Here is a 16,525-nt window from a genome sequence, read left to right on the forward strand (position 1 = left end):
CCCTCTGCCCTCTTTGTCGCTTTTTCCCCTGGAACGGCCAAGCTGTTTTCTGCTCGCAAAAACGCGCCGTGCACTCCACAAGCACGCTGACACCGCCGCGAAACCACCCGCACGCTGCGCCGGGCGCAGCTGTCCGCGGCAGCATGGCGGCGGTTTCGGTCACGAAGTGGTGCGGGACGCTCAAGAGACCGCTTTAACGGCTCTTTAAAATTCCGCTAAAAGCACACAGGAAGTTCCTTGTGCGGTAAATGAGCTAACAATGTGAACGAAAACGGTGCTATAAAACATCATCCGCGCCGCTAGTGAAAGCGCCCAGGAAATATCTGTCGGGGTGCTAAGCCTAAACATCTCCGACTGAGCCAGCCAGCTGTCTCAAGCACTTCGTAACTGCCGCCATGAGGCGCGTGCCTTCCCATTGGCGCAAGTCGTCAGGCTCCTCCCACTGCCATGCTCGTCCGCGGGCGCCGAATCGCCGACGCGGGCGTGAAAATATCACGCGCACAACGCCGATGCGCACGAATCGCGTGCAAAATCGCCCCTGCAGTGAGTGAGAGTCCAGAAAGGACCGCTCGGCGACATGGAGGTTAAAAAAAAAATCAGAAAAATGTCACGGATTTCGTCATGCGAAAGTAAGAAAAATAATCGAAAACTTGTTTTGGTGCTTAGTTTTTTGGTCTGTGTTGTTCACACGAATTTTAAATGATACGAATATTTTTCGCGGTGCCGCGAGATTCGTATAATTGAGATTTTACTGTAAACAGATGAGAATTTACAAAGTGCAGGGGGGAAAAAATAGTATGCAAGGGCAGGAAACGGTGACATAGTTCGGGCCGCGCGCTGGCGAGTGAGTACGGCAGTTTTACGGCGCCTGACTTTGTTTCAGAGCTTAACGAGTACGGCAGGCATATGACGACGCCCGTCTTAATTTACATATGGGGAAATTGAAGGTGAAATGCGCGCATGTAGCCTCGCAGGGAATTAACATAGTCTCGGGGTAGGAGGAGGGGGGGAGGGACTAATGGGCTACCTTGTCATTAACGGAGGCATTTTGGTTGCTTGCGGCAAACGTGTCGTAAAGGGCCAAGGTTCAGCCTGGTGCTGCATGTTGGCTGCCAGAAATGGCTGCCCGCTGCCTTCGTAAACAATAGCGCTGCTGTCGGTGGCTTGTCATTTTAGACCCTTACGGTGGCAGCGCTGGCGCTGCTAAATAGTTATGCATGTGCAACTCGGGGAGCAGCATGATGTTCAATTATGCAGTCAAAGCCGTGGCGCTACTGATATTATTGGTCAGTGCTCCCACGATAGCCTTCCAACAGCGCTCGATTTTACATAGCATGTTTTTTGTGACGAGCAATTTTTAGTTTTTCATAGTAAATCTGCTATTGTGTAAAAGTGAGTTTTTTTTTTTTTTTTTAATTTTTGTTGTGCAGGCTGCTGCACAAAGTTCAATGCAGAAAAATGGGGACAAAATATCCATGTTCTGGGTTCTTTTAATTCTTATCGTTGAAGGGTGTGCTTTTAGCGATTATCTATCAAGAATGCAGTACGTGTCGTAAAATTGCTTCTATCAACACCTGCTCCGAAAGCTGGTTTTGCTGCTCCGAAACGCATTTTTGCCTGCTCCAAAAGCTGCTCCAAAGTGGCCTAAGCCGGTAGCATCACTGGAATTGCTAAAGCGGGAAAGCGTTTTCTGTGCACAAAAGCAGTTCACAGCAGATGCATTACACGGTTTTCAAACGTCGAAAAAGGCTGCATAACAACTCGTTCAACTGAATTCAGTCATCCTGTCACTGGGGCAGTTCGCAGCGCCAGAGTCCTTCAATGCTTTTCTGGTCATGAAACTCCTGCCCAAGTTTTGTTTGGGGGCAAAAGCTACCGCGAGGGGCGCCACCGCAAATTGGAGGGCATTGGGCGGCCACCGCTTCTCCGTGTGTGCAATTGCGTGCGGCAGAACTTGCGCCCGCCTTTGGCGGCACTTTCTCGATAGGAGCGCGTGGTTGGTAATTGTGCCCTCAACTGTTGCGACAAAAGGAAGCCGGCAGGAAAGTCTTGTAATTGCAGCACTTGCGGGAAATCCGTATGTGGCAGAACGCACGTTCAAAAGTGTCAACTGATGTCTTTGTTTGATTCTGAGAAATTTTTCAAAAGTCCCCACGCGTGGAAGACTGTAGGGGGAGCGGGGTTCGGAGGTGGTGTAAATTTTTTTTGGCCTTTGACCGCGCTCCTCATAGCCTTGCCCAGCTGCAGCTCTCAGCCTTGAAGGTGTCCTTGGTCGATAGTCCAGGTCAGAAGCCTATCATCGAATGCGGGAGTGCGCACGATAAGTTTAGATGAGACGTGAGGCGGGATAGTAGGAGGTGTTCCAGGACTTTAAAATCAATTTCACAGCACGGCCACCGTAGCTCTGGAAACAACGCTGTTCGCTTCTAGGGAAAATTCATGCACGACGAAAGCCTAAATGGCTTGCCCGTGATGCTCCGTGCTTGCATGTCGTGGGCGCCGAAGTTCGAACACATTTTTAACACGCAATGAGGTGTCTGTAGTAAGTGACATGCAGAAATAATTTCTGACACCTGCTAGGACTGAACCCCTTGTGAAAAGCAAAGGAGATGTATCAACGAGGTGCGAAAGGAAAAGTTTGCATGGGGGGACAATTATTTTTTTCCAGCTCCCTTCAGACTCAGCGTCTTCAATGATTTTCTTTGACGCATCGCTGAGGTGTAGTGCGGTGTCATAGTGCGCTTTTTCAAAGCGCTGAAAGCCTTGGCATTATTGAACACTGTAAAACAAAGATTACTCTCGCGAGTGCCTCAGGTTTCTGATGAAAACAGTTAAGTTGGTTGTAGAATCCAAGCTTAGAATGGTAACGACAGTTGGAGCATTTTTTAATAATTCCTTGCTTTGTACATTCCTCGTTAAGCATGTGCTCACATTACCTCATTCACAGCTAACATTTACATATTCATTTTTACATATTTATTTTAGATATTTATATTTGCATACCTACTTCGCCCGTTGGGCATTATAGTAGGGGGGACAAATAATCGATGTAAAATACAACATTGCACACTCTTTGAAAGGTTGAAGAAAGAAAAAAAAAACAATTGTAAGAAAACATACAAGGTTTGCGTTAGTAAGCCACACACTGCAGACCGTGAGTACAATACTAATCACACATGTGGTACATTCTGAGGGAGCACATGAGACAGCACTAAAAACAAATATCGGCCAGGTAACAAGATACATTCATTTACACAGCACGCTGGCTAACATTGCGAAGCATAAATATCAAAGAAAGTTTCAAATGGCGAGTACATTTTTATCCATAAATATATTCTTGAAGGGCAGTGGGGAACGTCACATCAGAAGCAACTTCGATTAGTTCAGATTAGTTCAGGAGGCAGCAGGTTCCAATCGCGTATTGTACGGGGAAAAAAGGAGTTTTGGTATGTGGTTGTGCGCGTGCACATTTCTTTTATCTTGAGTAAGTGGTCGCGGCGCCCGGATATGTATGTTGGTGATTGTAGATAAGTCTCTTTGTTTAGTGGTGTGCGATTGAAGACGGCATCTCGAAGTAAAGAGAGGCAAGAAACTATTATGATATTACATAGTTGATATAGTTACAGGCATATGCATATGGTGACGAAGCCTTTTATAAAGCGAGGTTATTTCTGGCCTATTAACCCCCGAAACAAAGGGTGGCTGGGTGATAAAAAAAAAAAATGTCGGCAAAAGCGCAGTGGTTTTAGGAGCTCCCTTTACAATCCGGCAATGTGCTTGATTATGAAGCAACCAACACATTCCTCCACCCACCCAGGAAAAGAAAACAGAAAGAGAAGACGATGCAAAAAAATCTCCACAGCAGTTCTCACTGGCTAGGCTTCACTTTCACTTGCTGGGAATTATAAGCGAACCGCTATCCTTGAAGCCTCATTCTGTTTGAGAGTAAAAAAAAAATGCGGGAGGCACTTAAAAAATGTGGATCTTTTCTGCTGTTGTGCCCACAAAATGCAACGTACATCCTGCAATTGCAGCAGTCATTCAGTTGCCGAGAGGTATGCTGTCTACAATGTCTGTGCAGACATTGACACGCTATATATTACCATTCGTGACACATTCACCAAGCCGGTGTGAAAATGTTTTCTACATACGTGGATGTGGTGCAAATAAAAACTCAATTTGCTAACTTTTTTCGGGGAACGGTACGCTTTTATCTCGCGCGCAGCTTGGCACCAGAAGGAGAAAAAAATAGTGACACTTTGTCGCGGTTTCTTTTTTAGTCAGATCGGCCGGCAGGATTGCCGTAGCAGCATGACTGTCCACACAAAATTTTTCACCACTCACAAAATGCCAAGTCTGTTTTAGCGGCCCATGACAAGTGAAGCGAGCGCGTACTGATAATACCGTGGCGAACATCCGGTCCCTGCCAAACGCCCTTTGACCACTTGCCCGGCTGCCCTCCGATCAACGCTAGTGCCGCGGTGCGGCCTCCTTGAGCGGCGCATGAAGCTCTCCCATAGCGTTATGGCGGAGTTTCATTTCCAGAAAAGCATTGAGGGACTCAGCTAGCAGCGTACTATCCTCTGCTGTAATATTGTGCGCTTGTATTCGATTAGTATCTTCATGCGCGTATCCGCATTGTAATGGATCACCACCAGAACCTGCTCCTCGCTGACCTGCTGCTTGCGCCAGCGACAAGAAAAGTGTGGAGGGGAATTGCGATCTCGGTTCGAACGAGAGACTGCGGTGGGTTTTCCCCACTGGTACAGTGTACTATAAGGTAAGGTGTGTCGTTCGGGGGAAAAACCAGTGGACAGTGCGGGTACTTTTTGCGATGAAAAAATTGCATGGAGCGCAGGCGTTCCCCAGAGAACTCCTGTCGTAGCCAGAACCACCTATACCCGCTGCGGTGGCTCAGTGGCTAAGGCGTTGCGCTGCTGAGCACGAGGTCGCGGGTTCGATTCCCGGCCGCGGCGGCCGCTTTTCTGATGGAGGCGAAAAGCAAAAACGCCCGTGTGTACGAGATTTCGGCGCACGATAAAGATCCCCAGGTGGTCAAAATTAATCCGGAGCCCTCCACTACGGCGCGCCTCATCGCCTGCGTTGCGTCGGTGCGTTAAACCCCACAATCAATCAATCAATCAGAACCACCTATAAGTTTTTAAATCAAATAAAGAGTTATGTATTTGACAAGTTTTAAAAAACTTTTATATCATGAAAAAAAGAAATAAGACTATTTAGGGCAGTAAATAAGAATTAATTTAACAAACAAAACTCCTGAAACCAACTGGTAAGCAGCAACCGCCAGGGGCGCTGCTTACAACAGGAGTTGCTCAGCAAAAGTTTTCATCGCAAAAGGGACCCCCTCCTCATTGGCCCCGAACGACACTCCTCTCTCTTCTAGTACATTGTACCACTGGCCTTAGTAGTGAACAGCAGAATTGGGAGGGAGCAGAGGAGAACGAGGAGCATTACTGCATCCGTCTCCTTCTCGCGTGTCACTTGGCGGAACAAGGGGTGAAATGATCTTCTCTGTTAGCTCGTAAGCCGCTGTTCGCTCGTGTACATACGCACCCTTCAGCTACAATCGTAGCTGACCCCGGCATGTTTCTCTTTCCTTTTCCCGGGCAGGCAACACGCAATGCACGTCGCCTTCAAGACCCTGCTGCTGCTCAGCTTCCTCAGGGTTCTGCTGGGCCGCTCCAAGCTGGCGCAGCAGCTTTGGCAGCTGGTCATGGGCCTCCTCACCAGGCTGCTCTGCGTCGTCCGCTTCACCTCCTCCTCTTCCTAGGCACAGCTGGAGGAAGGAGAGGGCCTTCCCCCATTGTGTGTCTTCCCCCTCCCCTCTTCTTTCCCTTCTTACTAGGCATTTTTCTGTACAGCAGCCACGGCTTTGTTCCAGGCTGCCTTGCGCTAGAATGTTTCTTAGCTTTGAGAGTGGAGGGGCGTTCCTTTTTTTTTTTTTTTTCCGTGCTGACACCACATACATGAAAAGTTGGCTGCAAGCAAGTGCCGATCACACTTCCCTACAAATCTCTGTTCAGAGCAGGTTAAAATTCAGGCCCATTTGTGGAGTCGAATTGGTCATTCATGCCCAAGTTGCCACTGTCGTCTTGTCAAAAGTGGAGCTCTGACCGGTAGTGCGGCAGTTTTCTCGCTTTCTTCGAAAAAGTGTGGTTGTCGCAGGGTTAGGCTGTTAGCGCCTTCCTTTCTCTCGGGCTTGTGATCAAGTGGCGACCGTTGCGGTCAAAAGAGTTGTTGCTTTGTCGTAAGCAGGGCTGGCCTTTGCCGTGTTAGAATGTTCAGAATGCTCCCGGGGTTAGGGTGTGTCTCTAGATTCCAGCCGTGCTAACCCTGCCCCTTTTTTGTTTCTTCACAACGATTGCGCCCCGCACGTGCCCTCGCTGCCTTTGGCAAAGTTATTCTGTTTCTTGTCGTGGTCCTGTGTTCGGATTTGTGGATGACTGCAAGCTTCGCTTGGTAGTCTCGTGTAATGTGGTTTTGTGGGTCCAAGGCTGGCTGGAACAAAGGTTGGTGTCATCCTCTCGAGGAAAAGAAAACCCGCCATGATCATGTTCCTGTTTTTAAATACTGTTAATCTATTCTGAGTGAAAAGAAAAAAAAAGAATGCTGTATAGGTGCAGGGATAGGGAAGCATTTTTTTCTCTTATTCGTTGCATTTACACGGGACAGGCTGAGGTTGTATGTAGCTTGATGGCTTTGGTTTTCCTGGCAAAAGGGACATTTAATCTGGCCATTCAGTGCCGTTGCATGCAACTGTTCGCTTAGTTTGTGGTGTCATGCAGCTGTCAATCGGTAACTGACGCTCATATGCTAAGTGTAAGCATCTAGCTGTCATGTCTACTTTGTTCTGTTTTCTTTTTAGCGAGTTAACAGGATAGCTTATTGGGAATAGGTTGCGCTGCTTGAAGAGCTGGTTGAAAACTCGATTGCACGATCAGCAAAAGCGTCGTCCTCCACTGATTGGCTCTCTACCTAGTTCTCCTGGCGGTCACTGCCTGCTTCAAGCTCAATTGTTGAGAAAGCTAAGGTCCCAAAGGATGTATTTCGAGAAAAACAAAAATTCCTGCCAGAGGATGTTTATTATGCTTTGCTAAGGCTGGTAGGGCACTAGTGTGCACGAGACATATGCGGAGCTTTATTTATACAATTTATACCTAATGTGTGCAAATGGCCTTTTATTCTAAGGTGATGGATTTACTGTAACGAGACCTGCTTTATCGGTATTTTCGGAGTGGTTTCCCCCGGGGTAATTTCCACTCTTTTTCTACACTTGTTCCGGTGATTGTTGGTGTCATATTTTGGTTGCGGCCTGTTTTCAGTTGCAATCCTTGGTTGGTTGCATTCGTGCTGCCATGATTTTGAATGTACAATCCTTTTTTTTTTTTTTCAGCGCGAGTTTTTTAATATGCATATTGGCTTGTCTTCCGCATTTTTTTTTTTTTGTGGGGTGAAATATGCACCAAATGTTAGGTAGTGTGAAGGTCCAGTGGTCTCTTTTTTTTTCTTTTTTCTTTTTTTCAAATCTTTACGGTAGTGCTTTTAGGAGCGACAACAGTGGTTTAGAGAGAATTCTGATATCACAATTTCATTGTGCATTTTTTGCAGCCTAGGTGAACACTGCGCAACAGCTTTTATTCTTTTCGCTGCTGAGCGGTTTGTGTTCAGAGCATGCTGAACCTCTTGCATTTTGGTGGCGAAACCAGGGAACTGTGACAAACAGTTCTTTTGAGGGAGCTGTGCGTAGTAGTTTTTTTTTTCTGTCATGCCAACGTAGTGAACTGTTGAAAACGCAACAGACGATCTGTTGATCTTATGTTTCGGTGCATTTGGAGCCTGTTACAGTGACCAGGCTCTTGTAAGTTAAACGGGTAATGATATTTTAGCAACCAAAGAACCGCAAGTGTGTTATTGGCATGTGCAATAAAGGCATGCGTCATTAAAAGGCACTCATCAAGGGGAGAGGACCGATATGAGCTGCAGAAGTGGGTGTCAGCACCAGTGTTGTAAAAATTGGGTAGATGGGTGGTAAGAAAGATCCCAGTAGTGTCTCTTATCTGGCAGTTGGGTACATTTTTGTTCTATTAAGTATCAGTAGCCAGTTGAAATTCTTGAAAGCAGTCGAAATTCAGCCCACAAGTAAGTTCCGCTTCTATGGAGGAATATCAGTCACTTGCAGTAGGGACTTTTATATATAAAAAAAAAACATTTTTTTATCAGCATTCTACTGACAAAAAGCATGCGTGTAGTCTGCAAAACTAAATCTCAATGCGAGTCTACTTTTTGCTCATTCCTGGGTTTCAATTACAAAATGAAACTTCTTTTTAGAACTAAGAGCGTACTGGCATTGTTGGACTGTGCAGTCCTGTTGGAGCTCCTGAAAAATAGGACGGTCCGTTCCCTCCAATATTCTAGTGTTTGTAACGTTTCTCTCTCCACTGAAACGCTGCAGTTGCTGACTGCTTAGGATGGGTAGCTGAAGGGGTCATGGACAGCGCAAAGTGTGGTTTTCGTTGATGCGTGACATCTTGGAGGCCATTGAGCATTCAAAAACCACACCACACTGCTGACGTTGCAGCTGGCTGGCTGGCTAGCTGTCGCTACTTGGTGAAGTCGTTTTGCCAGGTTTCAGCTAGCCGTAGTGAAGTATAGGTCGTATTTACTGAAGGTTTAGCTGTCGATTTCTTTGCTTGGCAACACTGGAAACAGCCACGAACAAGGCGCGGGTTGTGCCATTGTGCCCGCACGCCAAAGCAAAAAAAAAACATTGGCGTGTGTCGTCTGCTCCGTTTCAACCCGATTCTCAACGGGGGTGTCAACAGAGATGTTATTAATCGCACTCACATTGGGCTTGAGGCATTCTTTGCGTTCGGTGGGGTAGGGTGTGAAACGTCCAACAGAAATCATGTGCTTAGCACGGACAAGTACTGCCATCCCGCGGAGCCCGACGTAACCAGTAACGGCGCACTCACATGGTTGCCTGCATGCGCGCCTCGTCAGTGAATGCAAGCTATAAAGCTGGCTGGGGGCAGCCTTAGGGTTCTGGCGGTATTCTCTGCCTAACAGAAATTGAGTTAGTCATAGAAAGCAAATTTGTTTTGTGTCCTCTCTCCTGGTGATGGGGTTGCCTGGTGTAGTAGGGCATAGTCTTTTAAAGCCTGCTACAATGCTATTTTTTTGGTCACTGTGGCATCTAATCAGCACTTGTTTTTGTCGTTGGCTACCTTCGAATTCTTTTTCTTTCTTAACTGCAGTTAGCTGCAGCAAGTGTGGGTAAGGCTATGTTCAGACTACCGATGTAGCAGCCATATCGGGAGCTGTGAACGTAAAAAAAACGGCGTGTCACACAGTTCAGTTGGCTGAGGCATGAAATGTTGTTCTTTGAAAATATTAAGACAGTTGTGGCAACAGTCTGAACCCAGCCTAACTCCTTTCGAAGGTGGTTGGGATTTCATCCAGTACTTGGTGTGTTTATCCGGTGCACAAACAGCACCGCTGCGCGCCATTTGGAGGAATTGCAGTTTGTGTTGTAGCAATTGTTTCACTGCTATGCCACTCATTCCAATGCAATTAAGGTAGTTTGCCGATGGAAACGTGAAAGTTAATGCTCTTCTCCTTTTGCTTTTTGCCTTCTCTCCACTTTTATTAGCGTGTCGTACACTTCTTGGTGCGCTGTGATTTTTTTCGGTGTGTACAGAATTGCCGACACAGTCGGCATTACTGTCGGTCGTATGTGCTTGTGCACATGCTTTTGAGCTGTAGCGCACAATTGTAATGCTGCTGCTTTTGCTGCAGGGATATAGAGGTGAGCCGCTTTTTTTTTGCCTCTCTTGAGTGTACCTTATATATTTGCTCAAAATGTCAGCCTAAAATTTCAGCCTTTTGCTGCTTGTGTATTGATGCTACTGTTTAGGCTTTTCTTTTTTTATTTCTTCTTTTTTTACCTTCCAACTGCTTTGCAGGTCATGCAATGCAACTCGCATGCAAAAATGAGTTGCATATGTGAGGGTAAAGAAGCTGTTTGCAATAGCTCTAGGATACAGATGGCTCTCGAGACTATTCTCCTTTTCTTTGACTTTTGTTTGTGTTGTCGAAAGCCCGATTTTAATGAGTCATTCGAAGGGGAGGACATTAGCAACAAGGTTATATGCAATGTTCGATGTCTATATAGGTGTGTTATACTCATGTGCACTGAACTAGTTGATGCAGTTACTTGTTGATGTAATGAAGTGCGAATCACAGTGGTCATAATTTTTTTTTCTCTTCAGTGCAGTGTTTTCTGCCAGCAAGTTTTTTTTTCTTTTTCGTATGTGTGTACCGTGTTTTTCAGTCATTTTTTGGCTTGCTTTTTGTTACCAAACAAACTAAGCATATTTTTGGAGTCTAATGCTTTTCCAATGCTCTCGCAAGCAGGATTTACATTGGAAAGCCGCTTAGCTGCGCTTTTGGGGGAGACCTTTTTGAGTCCTGTCACTTCAACGCTGTCTGCGTGCGGTACCTGCAGAAAAAAAAAAAACAAAAAAAAAACAACCTTTTCAAGGATTTTTTTTTCTTCTCGTCCATCCAACACCGTAATGGCAAACAGGGTCTGCCAACAGGTAGCAACGTATTTGCTATGAAAGAGCACATATCACTCGTATTTGTTATTCCAGATCATTAGCTGCACCAGTTTTATCAGAGGACACAATGCCAGAAAATGCTCCAATTAAGCGTCACAAAATAGCGCCCTTCCGAAACCCGAGTATTAGATGATAACAAAGAAAAGACGCGTTTTGTCCTAATCCAAAGAAAGCTTGTAGCACCACCCTTCAAGGTTGTACATTATCCTTTTTTATTTTTTCGTAAGGATTTTCGTAATTATAAATAGGCAGCCTAAGATGACTCCCTTGTCCAACCCTGTTGTTTGTGTACAAAAATGAAAGTAAAGCAATTGTGACTGCTTCAGCGGTGAGTGAAAAAAAGGGACGCTATTTTCTTTAACGGGGAAAAAAAAGATAAAACTGTGAGAAGGCTTCAATCATATCGTGGCACTAGCTTTGGCTATTGTGCCAACCTTGTCTGAGGGCTTCAGATTCCAAATAGTGCTTGCCGGAGGGACAAATTGATTTTGTCTGATTGCTGCGTGCAGTTGATGAAGAAGACTTGGTACCTCTTGATCTTTCCCTGTTGGAAATTATATAGCTGAATGCACTAAGGTTTTCGAAGCAGAATGCCATTTTCTTGTAAATGACTGTGCAACGGTTGTCAACAGCCTATTTTTGCAGCATCCTAGACAGCTGCTATAACCAGTGTCCGCAACAGCGCAGGAACTAGGTATTATAATCTCCGCCGGAAATCTTCCATCTTGGCTAACATTAAAGCATTGTTTCTGGTGTCCTCACCAGCCATTATAAATGCCTCCTCGTAATTGCGAATTCCCTATTCCCGGTGATGTCAAGAGTTAAGGTTGTTATGGTGGTACAAACTTTTGGGGGACACTGAAACATTGAGCACATTTTTAAATGTCCCTACTGAACACAAATTTTGTGGCATTGAAAATTACGGAAGCAAAATCTAGCAAGGCTTAAATTGATTGGAAATTATGCAGGATACGCATTTTTTTTTAGGAAAGAAGGAAGGTGGGGAGGGGGTCACCGAATCTGTATTCTTCAGGAATTAAAAGGAAGAGTGAGGGAAGCCCTTAACTCCTAATGCCTTTCGGAGTGAAATCAGTTTGCAGTTAGCTTTTGCACTGGATTTGAAACTCACTTGCTCTTTTCTGGCACTCCGCTGTGGATTGCCAGCCGCGAGTGCACGACTCTATACGTTGAAGGGATCCCAAAGCGACAGATGTAGTTTCGCAGAGCGTAGAGGTTGCAGCCTCCCCTTTTCTATGCTTTGGTATTTTTATACGTGGCGGTGGAAGTGTTGTGGTCACGTCTTTTGAGCGTTTTACGGTGGGAAATATTTTTCTATTCACGCAACTAATATGAACATTATATTATAGTGGGAAGTGCGGTTGTCCCGAGCGTGTGATTGCATGGTGGTTCAACGCTCGTCCCGTAAGTTGATGTTGTCTGCATGCTGTGGGGCCCAGGATCACTTCTGACACCGTGGGTGCCAGTTTCCCACTGTACGCCCACCCTCCTTCGTTGCTTTGCAGTTCTGATGGTCGTGAACATTTTTCGTCGCTATTGAACGGGCATTCGACGTTCAGTTTTTTTGTTGGGTAAATAAAATACTAGCGCTTGTAGCGAGCCTAGCCTCTATCGCTTACATCAACTGAAAACCTGTCGTTTCTGATGGCAACGAAGTTTTCATTTTTGAATTTGTTAAGCAGATCGGCTTGTTTTTTTCTTCTCCTGTGTGCGTGTCTGTGGTGACTGGTTTTGTAACCCATCAATGCTTGGTGTTATTTTGTTGCTACGAGAACTAAACGGTGTGTGGCGTGTGTGCTGTCGTCTCCTGCTGAGAGCAAGTTGCGCTGCTGTATGTGTACACTGGGGTAAAGGAATGGGAGTTCTACAAAGGTCTTCTTTGATGTCCATAGTTAACATGTCATGTATTTCGGGACTGTGTGTCAATAAAGACTTTTGCAAGTTACTGGCATGGCTTGAGCTATTTTCTGTCCATTGTCTGATTTGAAGCTTTCCTTTACCCTTGCCAGAAATCTTGTTAAAGACCCTGGCGATGTCAAAAAAAAAGGCCATATGGCACTTACATCTGCTTGTGTGCTTTGAATGCGAGAGTAAAATGACTACCCCTGGGGCGACATACTTAGTAGATTGCGTGTGTCTTTTAAACCTAATAATCAATCAATATTACTTGAGTGCCCATTTTAACAGCGAAGCTGTTGTGGCTGGCTGTAATGTGTGGCGCGTAACGCGTTAAAAATAGCAAGAAAATGCTGAGCGCGTGGCCTCGCGGCGACTGCCGAGCGTCCCAGGCTCGCGCAATAGCTGTAGCATTAAAAAAAAAAAAAAAAAAAAAAAGCGAAAATTTTGAGGAGCGTGTTGCCTAGCAACCAACAACGCCACGGCTGGTGCAACACCCGGTCCACGGAACTTCGATGCGACTCCAGGAGCGCCACGCATGCGTCGTGCACGTACGCGCCGCCGCTGCTCCCAAGCTGTCATCAAGCTGTCGTGGAAGGAGCGCGACGGAAGACGAACAGCATGAAAGGTGAGCGGGAAAGCGAGGGGAGGCATTTACTTGACAAATGTGGACGAAAGACTATTGCCTTTCGTCGACATTTGCAACGGAAGGAGCAGATACGCGGCTAACTTTTAGAGCACTACTTTCCAAGCAGTGTTTCATGTGGTGTCGGCTTGAGCAGTTGGTAAGCCACTTGCCATCACCGTACGTTCTTGGGTTTGATTGCTGCCACTGCCACGGTTTGTTCTGGTTGATGACGCGTGTGGCTTTGGTACCATCCACTGATCACAATGCCGGGTTTTTTGCCTCATGGGGCACGTCACGCTTGCACACTAAAAATTCCTCCTAATGAACAGTAGTGGGGAATATGTCATGTATGTATTTGTAATTAGGAATGAGGAGCTCGTTGGCGTTGAAAAAGGATTAAGGAACACGCAAAGGGAAGTAATTTGGCTGTTTTTTGAATGAAGGTAACGATTTTTTTATATGTTACTAAAGGAAGTGGAGAAAAACACCCAGGATGGAGACTGCACTCGCTATACCTTCGTGTTATACGCATCGATGCTCTGCCAAATCTGCTACCTGTGGTGCCGTATTTGGAATATTCCTGGGACATTTGTAATTAGAGAGTTTTAGCATTCCGTCTGTTCTGTCCTTTTCGTAGACACCGTCTGTACCGGGACCCGATTGCGCCTGCAGGCGCAGGCACGGCGAGGAGGCCCGCACCCCACCGGAACGAGTGCACACGTATGGCAAGGCGGGGGCGGCCAGTCAGCGGAACTAAGCCACCATACCGGAACGCATGCGCGCGCATGTCAAGGTGGGAGGGGTCCGTCAGCGGAACTAAGCCACCACACCGGAACGAATGCGCACGCATGGCAAGGCGAAAGCGGCTTGTCAGCGTAACTAAGCCACCTCACCGGAGGCGGCCCGCCAACAGCGGAACTAAGCCACCATACGGGAACGAATGCGCACGCATGGCAAGGAGGGAGCGGCCCGTCAGCAAAACTAAGCCACCATACTGGAACGAATGCGCAAGTGCCCAGTAGAGTCCCTGTACGGACGGTACATGCGTAAAGGATGAAACAGACAGAACGCTAAAACTCTCAATTGGAACTGTGGAAGCCAGCGCCGACAGGACAACTCGATGTGAAGAGGATTTCTCATCCCCCGATCGAAGACTTGAGCGTCTACAGCCTGTCAAAGGCAATCGACCGGTGGGAAAACCCCTTTTATGCTACTTTTGGCAGCAAGGCTGCCAGAACCAAGGCACTCATTAAGCCTGTAGCCTAATGTAATATGTTACTTAACGTACGTAACAGTAACAGTGATAATTCTCGTGCCAGTCTGGCGCGACGCAAGTGTAGCTTGGGCAGGTGGTGGCATGGCTGGCACAAAAGTTTCCAAAGGTTGACATTCCAAACGTTGAGTCACTGTGCATTTCTGGCTGTGCATTTCTGGCTGATTGCTGTGTAGATCAGCAGTTTATTGTTTCCACTTAGTCGTTGCCGGCGTGCATCGCTCCCGGGGAACTGGCTTGGTAGCTGCGATTGCTGTCACTGCCGACTCCACAACAATGGTCGCAGCAACGGCAACTGTTGGCAGAGAGCTTCAGTGCAAGGGTCAGCGTGAAAGATCGGGCCTCCCGTGCTGTCTACGACTGTCTGTTTAGCAGGCGCCACACAGACGTCACCGGGAGTAGGTTGAGAAACCGGTGTTTGATGCGAAGCCTGCAATGAAGAGTGGGAGTCCAGGGTGAATGAGGTTTACTTTTGGAGGTACAAAAACGCGCAAGGCCCGGAAATATACCGGAGCAATTTTTCAGGATTCTAGAATTTGTACTGCTAGAAGAATGAGTTCCTGAAGGTACTTGAATGCATACGTTATACCTTTACATCTATGGTTAGTTGGCCTACTCTAGCTGTTTTCTGTTAAAGGAGTACTGACATTAAATATTATTTTCCCTTTTTATTGCTTTTATCGATGCTTAATGGCGTGACGAACCCGCAACAGTACTTTAAATACTTGAGCTCGCAATAATTAATTACATTGAATGCCCTAAAAATTGTCCGTTTCGGTTTCTCGCGTTTCCACCGCGGAGGGCTCGTAATATGACAGAACCACAGCGACCACGTCATGACCTCACTGTTTTGTGCGGATATAAAAACACTGCAGAGGCCGGTGGAGGCGTTGTTTTGAGTGCTCTGCCGCTGGAGCTGAGCGGCTGAGTTGCTTGAAGCAGTTTAGGCCTACCAGTGAGGCGCGTAAATTTGATGACCGCTTTCAATAAAAGGACTGATGGCGACTTCTATTGCGATTCTGGACTATATTATCAACTTCTTTCCCACGTGTGGAACTTTATTTTTGGCGATGGTGCCTTTCTGGCAGTGGTTAAGCTCTGGCTTCGTGCATGAGTTCGTAGTTCGTGAACGCGCCAGCGCCCAGTCGCCACTCGTTGGGCCGGGTTTGTGAAGTGACATCACGAGTTTCTGACAAGCGTTGGAGGCACACGGGCCACGGCCACGTTGCTTCTTTTCCCTACCATGGAGTAATGTCACGCTGATGTCCATTTGCTGGGCGCTGCTCCGCGTACTGTTAAGACGGCGCGATAAACGAGATAAAATTGAAGGATGTTTTATGCGTCTCAGGCCGCTCATATTTCAGCCAGGGTATTCTGTTGAGTAATGGAGGCGAACTGTGCAATAATATTAACACCAAAAATTGGTGTGAGTACCCCTCATGGACACATATTTTTGCTAGTATTACACCAAGTTAGTTCATAGCTTTCTGGATTCTAAAAAAAAAAAGGAAAACTATGTTTTCAATGGCTGAATTTTCCGTAGCTCATAGTCATACATCTTGTTCTAAATGACCGATGATCGAGTGTTTTGATGGGCAGATGTGCCCGGATTCGGGCCTGGGCTTGGTAGGTACTAGTATTACACCCAAGCTTACAATTCTGACTGATGCGAAGCAGAAAGTATCCGCCGCGGTGGCTCAGTGGCTAATGCGTTGCGCTGCTGAGCACGAGGTCGCGGGTTCGATTCCCGGCCGCGGCGGCCGCTTTTCTGATGGAGGCAAAAAGCAAAAACGCCCGTGTGTACGAGATTTCGGCGCACGTTAGAGAACCCAAGGTGGTCAAAATTAATCCGGAGCCCTCCACTACGGCGCGCCTCATCGCCTGCATTGCGTGGGCGCGTTAAACCCTACGATCAATCAATCAATCAATCAAAGCGAAGCAGTAGATGCTGTTTATTTTCATACGAGCCAACCACCAACTTGAGCCAGATTACCAAAAAGAGGGCACACATGGCTCTTGGAGCCTGCGTTCGTTTACTGTTGGGCATTGAATTATTGCTACTCTGAACTA

The 16,525-nt window shown here is 46.6% G+C and overlaps 2 protein-coding genes across 3 annotated transcripts in view; one reads left to right on the forward strand and one right to left on the reverse strand.

Moving 5' to 3' along the window:
* LOC144174620 (fatty acyl-CoA reductase 1-like) overlaps positions 1 to 12,603 on the forward strand; it is a 47,629-nt gene extending 35,026 nt beyond the window's left edge. For both annotated transcript variants that reach the window (XM_077703395.1, XM_077703396.1), the window contains exon 13: positions 5,632 to 12,603. In XM_077703395.1, coding sequence (XP_077559521.1) covers positions 5,632 to 5,791 — 160 coding nt within the window. In that variant the 3' untranslated portion in view covers positions 5,792 to 12,603. The remainder of the gene's footprint in view (positions 1 to 5,631) is intronic.
* A 1,980-nt stretch (positions 12,604 to 14,583) lies between these two features.
* The window catches only part of LOC144174621 (fatty acyl-CoA reductase 1-like), a 54,833-nt gene continuing 52,891 nt past the window's right edge, over positions 14,584 to 16,525 (reverse strand). Inside the window, exon 13 of the mRNA XM_077703397.1 lies at positions 14,584 to 14,885. Coding sequence (XP_077559523.1) covers positions 14,810 to 14,885 — 76 coding nt within the window. The 3' untranslated portion in view covers positions 14,584 to 14,809. The remainder of the gene's footprint in view (positions 14,886 to 16,525) is intronic.

Source organism: Haemaphysalis longicornis, unplaced genomic scaffold (genome assembly GCF_048455015.1).
Source record: "Haemaphysalis longicornis isolate Haplotype H1 unplaced genomic scaffold, Haemaphysalis longicornis Haplotype H1 scaffold_3, whole genome shotgun sequence".
NCBI lineage: Eukaryota > Metazoa > Arthropoda > Arachnida > Ixodida > Ixodidae > Haemaphysalis > Haemaphysalis longicornis.